The 10675-nt window shown below is 43.0% G+C and overlaps 1 protein-coding gene across 1 annotated transcript; it reads right to left on the reverse strand.

The window, feature by feature from the left end:
• Positions 1-3492: 3492 nt before the first annotated feature.
• Positions 3493-6494, reverse strand: LOC139409109 (Krueppel-like factor 2). The gene is made up of 3 exons (XM_071153829.1): positions 5718-6494; positions 4570-5500; positions 3493-4443 (listed from the first exon to the last, which is right to left on the reverse strand). Exons 1-3 carry the CDS (start codon positions 5793-5795, stop codon positions 4268-4270), a joined length of 1185 nt encoding a protein of 394 aa, XP_071009930.1. The 5' UTR covers positions 5796-6494; the 3' UTR covers positions 3493-4267.
• Between the last annotated feature and the right edge of the window lie 4181 nt (positions 6495-10675).

Genomic DNA, 10675 nt, shown 5'->3' on the forward strand with positions numbered 1-10675 from the left:
TATGCACTGAAGCAATACTAGGCCTACATGCAGCTGGCGAGGGGAGATGTTTACCATTTAACTAAGCTGATGTTGGTATGTATGTTTTTATGTAATGTGTCCTTAATGTATACATTTCTATCAAATGAACCGAGACATTAACATATATCAATGAATATAAACATACTGTATACATCAAGTGCCTTGCAAACGGAATTGTATATTTCCGACCTCAAGCGCATAATGATCCTCAGGAAAGGTGACCCATCATGTCATGTGTCTGTTGGGAAAAGACCCAACTCCTTCACTCTACATGTAGTATCACTCTACAAAGGCCTGTCTTTAGCCAGTGCCAAAGTTAATCCATGTTGTTCCTCCATAGACCGGATGAGTGTCTTCCACCGAGGAGCTTCCAAACAGCTCCAGTAGGTGGTGTACTCATCCCATGACATTCCCACTTTTCCCCATGTGGTAAATGGCCCTTGGCTGCCGTGAAGTCTAGGAATCCACTGAGATAAACTCTTTCCTGGTATGATTGATGTTGTACATTTGACTCAGACAGGATGTCAATATGAGATGTTGGGTCTTCACATTGAGTATGGAGGCCAGGACTATCGTGTTCCTCAGAGTCTTGGTGAATATACTGTCGATCGTCATTACTGGAAACTGAAATGTGTGTGTGCTTGGTTGCCCATTGGAGGCCAGCTGTGATAGTGATCTCTACACACTCACTCACTCACTCAAGGGCCCGTAAGTATTTCACTGTTAGTCTACCAATTGTTGTTTTAAGAAGCATGTGACAAATAACATCTTATTTGACTCACTCACTCACCCTTCATTTTCAGCACTCAATGCTCTTTCCCCCTTTCCGAGCTTTATAAAACTCAAACATATGTCTATAGCTTGTGCTGTAGAGCTTTAGAAAGCTGCCTTCTCCATGTCCTCTCTATGGACTTACTACTTTGTTGACCTTTTTTTATGGAACCATCCCCTGTAGAATTGTATACAATTATGCTGTTGCTTATGAAGATACTCTGTGTAAAGCAGCATATATGCATGATAAACTGCAGCTAAATGCAGCCAACCATGTTTATGGATAGTTTCTCTGACCTGGCAGAAATTCTGAAAGTGCTCACTTCAGACTAAAGTATACCTAATATAAAACAACTTTAAATAGGCCTACATACAGGTAACTGCCAAAATAATGGAAACACTTGTGATACTAAGTATATTGAAAGCAGGTGCTTCCACACAGGTGTGGTTCCTGATATAATTAAGCAATTAACATCCCATCATGCTTAGGGTTGTGTATAACAATGCTGGGCAGGCCATTATTTTGGCCACCATGGCTATGCCCCCCATCCACAGGGCACAAGTGGTCACTGAATGGTTTGATGAGAATGAAAACAATGTAAACCATATGCCATGGCCGTCTCAGTCACCAGTTCTCAACCCAGTTGAACACTTATGGGATATTCTGAAGCTGTGCCTGAGACAGAGTTTCTCCACCACCAATGATGGAATTTCTTGTGGAAGAATGGCATCGCATCCCTCCAATAGAGTTCCAGATATTTGTAGAATCTATGCCAAGGTGCATTGAAGCTGTTCTGGCTCGTGGTGTCCCAAGATACTTTATGTTGGTGTTTCCTTTATTTTGGCAGTTACCTGTACATCTGCACATAAGGATGGTAACATTAGTATAGTCCTAAAACTATGACAATCACCTACTTTGACCTTTTAGAACAGTACTTATCACTAGAGGAACAGCTCTGATACACCAACCCTAAAGATCATAACAGCATTCGTGCCTCTTGGCTCTGTAAATGTTCTTTGATTTTGATTTCTAGCATGCAGTTTCAGGTGTGCCATGGCAAAGAGCCAGTGAACACTGTGTGTTATGAATGGTTTCGTACTAAGAGATACAGATACATTTTCGGCTGAATCTGGAGCAGAGTAACTTGAGTGTTATTGTGGCGAAAGGAGTTTCAAAAGCAAGGCATGCACTTCGAAAAACACCATCCGTTAGATCAGATTCAGAGATAATTCTGAATGACAATGATGTGCTGTATATGTGATGTGGAATAGATGTAAACATATTGTAATGAAGGAAATTCCTTTTTGTAAGCCTGTAATTTGAGACATCTAAAGGGGAAACCAGATAGCAATGAAAGCCTGTGGAATACACACTCTTTTCTTGTTTGTTTATAGATAGACAGCTTGCATGGATGACCGAATGCATTAACCATATGGATACATGACCTCTGTCCCCTAACTCACACTTCAATCTTCCCACACTCGCTTCTAGATGTTATTATTACACTGAGCAAAAAGTGAAATGAGAATGTTTGATTTTTCACTTGAGTAAATTGGCTAATCATAGTGGCACTCCTACTTCCTCTTTTCTCTAAACTGGCACGGGCACCCAGAAGATGATTCGGTCCCTAAAAAGTTGTAACACTTGAAGAAAAAGTTGTCTTTTATGCTTCCCCATCGAGCCAATGTAGAGACATTGTTGTGAGCTTGTCAGTTCACAAAGGTTGCCCATTTCTCTTCTCTCTCTCTCTCTCTCTCTCTCTCTCGCTCTGCCTGTTTTATACATAGCCAAAGTACATAATTAGGCCCATAACACAGTAAAGAAGCGTTTATTCTGAAGGCACCTAACTACACCTGACTTATTGTGCAGGAATGTTGTCATGTGACCCAAATACACAGGCTGAAGGCCCCTGATTAAGAGATGGATCATGGGTAAAATGTTGTTGTACTCTGGGCCACTTCATGTGATTTTAACTCCTTGCTCCTTCCAGAGTGGAGGTGCTTTGTTTTTTGGATAGCATACCAACTTAAAAATGCACTTTGAAGAATGTGCAACCATGTTTAAGTGATAGCTGCTCATTACTGTTTCATGCTTTATCAACATTGATATAAGACAACGGAGCCTTAACTCAGAGGCTACTTGAAGTGAAAGGTTTGATTCTATGGAATATTTAAGTAACAAGTACATTCATTGTGAGACTCAAATCCAGGCTAACAGATGCATAACCTTCGTGTCACTCTCTTCTAAGCCCCACTGAACTTTCCACCCCGTCCCATTGGTTCTTCTCATTGAGGCAGGGACTAGGGTTCCTTTCTCTTTCAGTGCGGCGTGCCCCTGTGCCCAGACCCAGAGAGGGGACATCTATATTAAGTCTCTGTAATTATGTAAATGTAATGTTTGTATTTATAGGCTGTATGAGCCACAAGACTCTGGCAGTGGCCCTGTGACAGATGGAAAACATTACACTCACATTTATATTGTAAACTGCTCAGGCCTGAACTGGCCTATAGGATAGCTGGCAAGCCATTCACACAGGGACAACTATAGCTTATGGTTGATGTAAAGATACAGGAAGTATGGTTGACTGGTGTGATGTTACAGTATGGTGTGATGATGATACACAGATGTCAGGGCTGTTCCGTTTTCCTTTGTCAGGATAATAGACAGAAAGCCACAAGTATTTCACTCAAAGTCAAGAATAATGTTGTTCAATTAGTTTAATATGTACATTAGAATAAACTATTTACATTATATAAAAATGTATTTACATGGCATTAATACATTTACTCAGAAAACCAAACAGAACAGTTTTAAGTCACAAGACGTTTAGCCCTTTGTCATGTTGAGATGGACAACTATTTCCATAGTTTTAAAGACCCTGACATCAAATGTTATTCAACAGATAAATGCACACACAGAACATTCAATTCTAGCCTCTGAAGACTGGAAGGCAGTTTTGATCAAAACATTGTCTTAAAGCTTATTTCATGTTCTGTTTACAGTTATAACACTTACATAAACTTTGTTTTTTTTTGCCATTAGAAAATATGGCACTCGTAGGATGCATATAGATATTAGAAGGCACTATCGTGACTATCAAAACACATCATGTTAAACAATGTAATTGTCAGATTCCAGTTGCGTCAGAGGTGTATAGGGCCAGCCTCATATGTTGACTTGAATTCACAAATGCAAACATCGTGTAATGCATGTTTAAAGCCTTTTATAGAAATATTATTCGATAAAAAATAACAAGTAGTACCAGCTACATTTTTCAAAAATAGTATTTGTATATAGAATTCGTTAATTGGTCAAGTCGGACCACGTTTTATGTTCTCATGCTGTTTTCCTATTACCCCCCCCCCCCCCCCCACAAATTTAAATAAACTAAAATACGAAATACATATTTTGGAGACATCTTTCTTGATGTTGTTCTTGGTTCATTTGGTATAGTCCTCAATCGTATGTGGTTTCTCACATGTGTCGCTTCATGTGCAGCGCGAGGTGGTCGGACCTGGAGAAGGCGCGCTCACACAGGTGGCACTGGAACGGCCTGTGGCCAGTGTGCTTACGGAAATGGCGTGTCAGCTCGTCGGAGCGGGCGAACTTCCAGCCACAACCCTCCCAACTGCAATGGTATGGTTTTTCACCTGTTGAATTACACAATGGAAAAGACCATAAGTATACTGACATACAACGCAGTTCTTTGCAACACGTAGAGCCAAGTAGTTCAAGTTTGCAATAAGCATAAAGAGAAAATGAGGAATATTCCTTACCGGTGTGCGTTCTGTGGTGCGCTTTCAAGTGCGAGCTCTTGGTGTAGGTTTTCCCGCATCCAGCGAAAGTGCATGTGTGAGACGCTGTGCGCTTCCTTGGCCAGGAGCGCCGACCTCTCTTTGGCTTTGAGTCCATCATCTCCAGCGGGGAGGACGGTGGAGTGAGTAGCACTCTCTGGTTGGTGGGCTGCATACCCATTCCGTCTTCATACATCCCGAACTGGTGTGCGCTCTGGTACGGGAGCTGCATCTGTTGGGACGGGTGAGAGTGAGGGTATCCCGCTGCGGAGCGGTAGCTCTGGGGGAAAGTCATGGAGTGGCACATCTGGGGCTGACACTCGGAGCTCATCAGGTCGTCTGGGCTGAGAGGTGGTGTCATGTTCCCCGCAGCCTGTGGAGAGTTGGCTAGTCTCGGCTGCTCGAAGGACATCATGCACGAAACGTTCCCCTCCTGCTTGATCTTTGGGCAGCTCTGTGGCACCATGCCCATAAGCGGTCCGTAACTGTCCATGGACGGCTCGACCTTGATGTTGTCTACAAAGTCCTGATTTGGGAAGGCAGAGGAACTGACTAGAAATCTCCCATGGATGCTGTTGCCGGAAAGCTGGTGGCAGAAGCTGCTGTCAAGCTCAGTGCGCAGGAGCTCAGCCATCAGGCTGTTGTAAGGTGGAGGTGGGCTGCTCATCTCGGGCAGCGGGTAGGTAGACTGCATCCCGGAGTGATACATGTTGTTCTGCTCTCCTAGCCTGTACTCTACTCCCGTCCCGGAGGATGGAGTGTTGCTGTCTGTGCCCGTGGAGTTAGAGAGAATAAACTCCAGATCCAGGAATTTATCGAGCTCTTCTTCATCTTTTCTGCCCATGCAGTTGTCCATGCTCTCCACCACAGCACAGCTGGAATGCACAGGCCTGTCCATCTCTCCCTTCCACCTCTGAAATAATAAAGGATACCATTAGTGAAATTATAATATAACAAAATAAAACTCTCTATAGATTTCGGCCAACTGTTTAATTGCCAAACTTCACCAACAAATATGGGTTGATTCTACATCTGTACTGAAATGCTATTTCTTTATTATTACATAAATTGACCAACAACATGTAAAACAACCAACAAACATCTCTAAATTGATCATCCAATATACTTACATTTTCCCAGCATTTTTCCTTTTGGTTCGCAAATGTAGCGATGGATGGTAAAATGGTCCCGGTTAAGGCCATTTCCATACGTTGTAATTTTCTTGAATAAAAAACGTTATTTCTGTCTAAGAATATTAGCAAACGCGATGTAGACTGGAGTCCACACGATAAACTATTTGTAGTAGTATAAACCCCTACTTCTCACTTCAAGTACTGTTTCAGAGTCATGTGAAAGTTTGATTGGTAGGAGTTCCTATACCTTATAAATATTGTAGCTGAAAAGCTGGACCAATTGTACGAAGCGGCGGAAACACGCACTACACGTCCCTAAATTTAGCCCTATATAAAGCCAGTGAGCCCAGTGAGCGCTTGTAGTCTCTTTGCTTTTCCTCTTGCGCTCGTGCGAGCTTTAAAGACACCTCTATACAAGCCCCTCCTGCACAGAAACGAGTTTAACAAGTATAACCGTAATGCTGCGCCTGGCAAAGTCCGCCCCCTTGAAAAAAAGAAGAGTAAGCAATTAACACCTTACGAATAGGGTAACTATACCGAAAGATGCACGCACGGTACGAGAGTCAAAGTTACGCATTTTGGATGAAATATTACGCAAATATTACGCGTTGTATTTCAATATAGGCTAATATTAGTACATCCCAATGCATTACATACCTTCTCCTTCAACCCGATAAAATCCTCATACACAAAAAACAAAACACACGTTTTTATCTCCAAACACACATGAAAGACATGTCCAAGGCGCATGCAGGGTAGTTCTCCGAGCAGCATAGAGCATAACGCACTCCGTGTTGAAAGAGATATACTGCAGGATAGGTTATGGAGACGTTGGAAACAGTGCGTTGTCCTCTCAGTTGTAGACCAATGGAGTGTGATTACAGGATAGGCTATATGGAGAGTTGTTATATGGAAAAGTTGTTATATGATTACACTTCGTGTAAAACATCTCAAAATACATATATATATAAATATAACCACATATTCCTTTTATCATAGACCTTCGTACACCTTTCATTTGGCAGATCAGTTGGCTCTCCCATCACCTGACCAACTCATCTCTCTCCTCTTCAGCTCATTTGCGTATCATCAGCTTGTGAGAAACCCAGTCACCCAGCGCAGCAGGCTTTAAACAACGCTGCAGCCACCAGGCGCCAAGTATGCCTACATCTGAATATTTTCACTCTTTCAAACTCTCCCGTAAACACGCGCCACAAAAAGCGTTTAGCCTCTAGGAAGCCCCATTCAGGTGCAAATAATGAGGCTGAATGAGCGGCTGCTGAGCCTGCTTTGTCCAGCGAGGTATTCACGCTGGTATCGGGTCTCTTGCGCCAGTTTCACAAACAGCCTTCAGTTAAGGATAAGGCAAACTGCAAATATCATCCTCAAATGGCATGCACTGTGTAGGATGTGGACATTCATTTTGTTATCCAAATGTCCTAGTCCTCACTGCTTGACAATTGATACTGCCAATGTTGTTACATTCATAATAGTGCACTGCTAGTTGCAGGTGCACCCGAATGATACCTTTCTTTTCTCACAATGGAACTGAAGTGTTTTGTTTCTTATTTCTGTGAAGTGTCAACTGTGTGCATGTGTCAAAACCATTCTCACTTTCTATCTGTTTGTGTGTTTACATAGTAGTTGGGGAAGGGAAGTACATGAATAGGCTTACCTTATCATCCACCTTACATAATTCATATCCCTCTGGGTCTTAACCATAAAGGCCATGTAATGATTCATCTGAGCTTCCCTAGTCAGCCAACCAAATATGGTCATTCCGATGCCATGAAGTCTACAAGCAGTAACCACCACCATTAATGTTTTATTTGCCTGTTTATCTGTTGAACCTCAATTAAATTGCCAAAGCACTGGTACTAATTTTGGTTCCTTTGTGCCAGTACAACTTGGCTAACCGGTTGGCATTTCACAGTTGGGCTCTAGCAAACGTCTGACTATATTCATATTTATTTGAGAGAGTTCACAACTAACCAGTTACCAAAACATGCACGTTACCGCTGCTGTTCCTCAGTTGAAATAACCCTAAATACAGCCGACCATGGATGAAAATCCTCATAAAGTCTGTCAACAAATGAGAAAAGGGATTACAAGCCATATGGATATGATCTGATTGTCGGATACAACTGTATCCCACAGCATGAAAGGAGCAGCAGTTACACAAGTAATTATATTGCGAACAACCACCATGGACATAACGAAACATGGGTGTGGCTTTAATCTGCACTTTACAACCTGTTCTTTCCTCAGGCCACCGTACCTTCTGTGTATTAATTATAGGTTGGAAATCTGGGATGATGTGGTTTACATACGCTGCTCGTACATGTGTGACATGCCAACATAATTAGAACATATTTTGCGCCTACTGTGACTTTCTATCAAGTCAGGTGTCGCAACAATGTTCTAAAATAGACTGGATTAAACTAGAATTGGTGTGCTTCCTTTATTTGTACCTGCCTAACATTGTATGATCAGGAAGAACTCAAGGCCCCTGTCTGGACCCACTTCATAGTCGTGGCTGATTATTGAGCTTCGGCGAGATTCTAGAAACATTGTTCCGCTCATCTTAACGTTTGTAGGACTTTCTTTTTTTTTAAAGGCTCTCGGTGGGTCACAGCACAGAAAGGTATCGGAGCCCGTGTCTTACAGGAACTCTAGGCCTAATGGATGAACATCGTCCCCAGTAGACCTGCAGCTATTTACACATCTACCTCCCCTCTCTACACTTTCAGCCCCCCCCCCCCCCGCATTAGTAAGAGTGCATTGAAGAATATCCTTATCCTATTTCCCCTTGTTTGATGATTCAGAGCGGTTATGCAAGGGAAGCGGTTTGTTCGACGGCCAGACATTGTTTCCAGTGTATGAGAGGGTTGGTGAAAACTGCACGTCTCCCGGGTCACCTCAACCTTGTGATTGGTTTAGTGGTTAGATTGATGTGAAACATCAGTAATGTGAAGTCATATTAGTGACTCGCAAAGTCCAGGCATCTCTATGACAATAGAGTATTGCAGTAAATAGGGCTACTCGGAATGTTGCCCTTTTTTTTCATGTCTATCCATGAAAGTTACTATAGGAGCTCAGAGATGGATATCATCCATTTTGTTGATAGCTAACAGGTACAGGTACCAGCTTTCCCCAACGGTTTCCACTGTAGTTTCCTTTAGCTTCCTTAGAATGATGTCCAGTCAGACCATTTTTATATCTGACCACTTGTTTAGGTTATATGGAATTTCAGTGATGCAGATCACAGAGCCAATCCCGATAGGCTGCAGTCCACTCGTATGACTACAGGGGAACGGTGTGATTCAGCAGCACTGACATAGTAGTATCAGACAGCAGGTATGAACTATTCACTGCCCCTGTGGGTCAACCCCTGATAGATGACCTAAACAGAGGCCACAACTGTTGCTGATTAGGTGGTTAGGTGGAATTCAATACTCAGTGGTTATGTGTGAGTAGTGCTATATTAACGCAGGCTCATAACTTTCAGAGGGACGGCTCCTTGAGTGGTTCTAAATATTTAATTCAAGTGCCATCCTAAGTTAATGTATCTGTAGTCATGGAGGATACATTTTGCTAGCTAATTATTTGCTTCGCTTTGGCACAACTGAAGAGAACATAACATACTCTGCTGAGTACTTTTATGTACCGCCCCTACCCAGGCAATAAAAAGTACATTCCCATGTACAGTAATTCACTTCCCAGACGCTGCCTTTTGTATTAGTTATTAATGGATAGCATGTTGAACACTATTTCCCAGTTGGTCGCCATATGAATGTGAGGTTATAGCATGTGCTTTACAACTCTGGCATGGAGGCAGTTTCCTGGCACGTCATAGTACGATCAATGTGGAAGACATATATCTTCCTAAATAGTGAGTCCCATCTCCTCTGTCCTCCGTGTTTTGTTTCCAAACGATGCGGCTCATTCAAGTGAAATAGCGTATAACCACCTGCATCTGTCCACATAGCCCTCACTGATGATCGTGTACATACTTTCGGGCACTTTAGTGTCCCAAGGCAGCAGCACCACTCATCCCTTCATGGCCAACAATTTTGACTGAGTGTGTTTTTGCGTGATGTCACTTTGTGTCAGTGTTGATATCCATGTTTTAATAAAGGGTTGCCTCCTAATGCTAGATAGTTTACACATGTGATAATCAGTGTCCATGCCATAGTTTTGACAAGGATTTACAACTCTGGAGTTGTAGCCCTCAGGTCTACTATCTTAGCTGCTGTACATCTTCAGCTTTTATTCGTAGGCTACAAAGTAAAAGAGATCAATGTGAAAGTATTTTCCCAAGAGGCTTATCTGAATCATGTTATCTGTGTCCTGATTTCTTATTTGAAACAGCTCTGAATTTCTCCCTGTCTGAGAGTTATGAATGCCTGGTTTGGATATAGTGGGCCTCCACATTGCATATTTTATGTCTTTGTTAAACTTCTTGGAAACACCTGCTCCCCTTCTCCTCTTCCCTCCGCACGGCAGGAAGGCTGTCCCGTTTTCCGTGTGTGCTTTCGGGAGAGGGAGACGGAGAGCGCTGGACAGAGAAAGAGCGCCAGAGAGCCCCTGCCGGTGCCGAAGAGAGCGAGTGAGAGTTCTGAGAGTGTGTGGGCTCCTGCTCGCCTCTTATATAGGCGGGTTATTTTTAAACACACACCCCTTGCTTATTACAGCGTTTCCTCTCCGGGCCACGCAGGAAGCCCGCTTGGCTCCATATCCTGCTCACACGCGGGCCGATTCAAAGGGAATCAGGGAACGATAGCGCTGAGACGGCCAGGCTCCGAGAGGGAAAAAAGAAAAAAATGGGGGGGGATTAATTTTCTTCTCCAAAATTCTGGCACATGTACAGAGTCTGAGAGAGCGGGTCTCAGCGGCCGGCTGGGGCCTCTTCCAGGCCTTGTTAAAGATCACCTCTCTCGGAGTATCTCAGTCTG

This window comes from Oncorhynchus clarkii, chromosome 5 (assembly GCF_045791955.1).
Source record: "Oncorhynchus clarkii lewisi isolate Uvic-CL-2024 chromosome 5, UVic_Ocla_1.0, whole genome shotgun sequence".
NCBI classification, from domain to species: domain Eukaryota; kingdom Metazoa; phylum Chordata; class Actinopteri; order Salmoniformes; family Salmonidae; genus Oncorhynchus; species Oncorhynchus clarkii.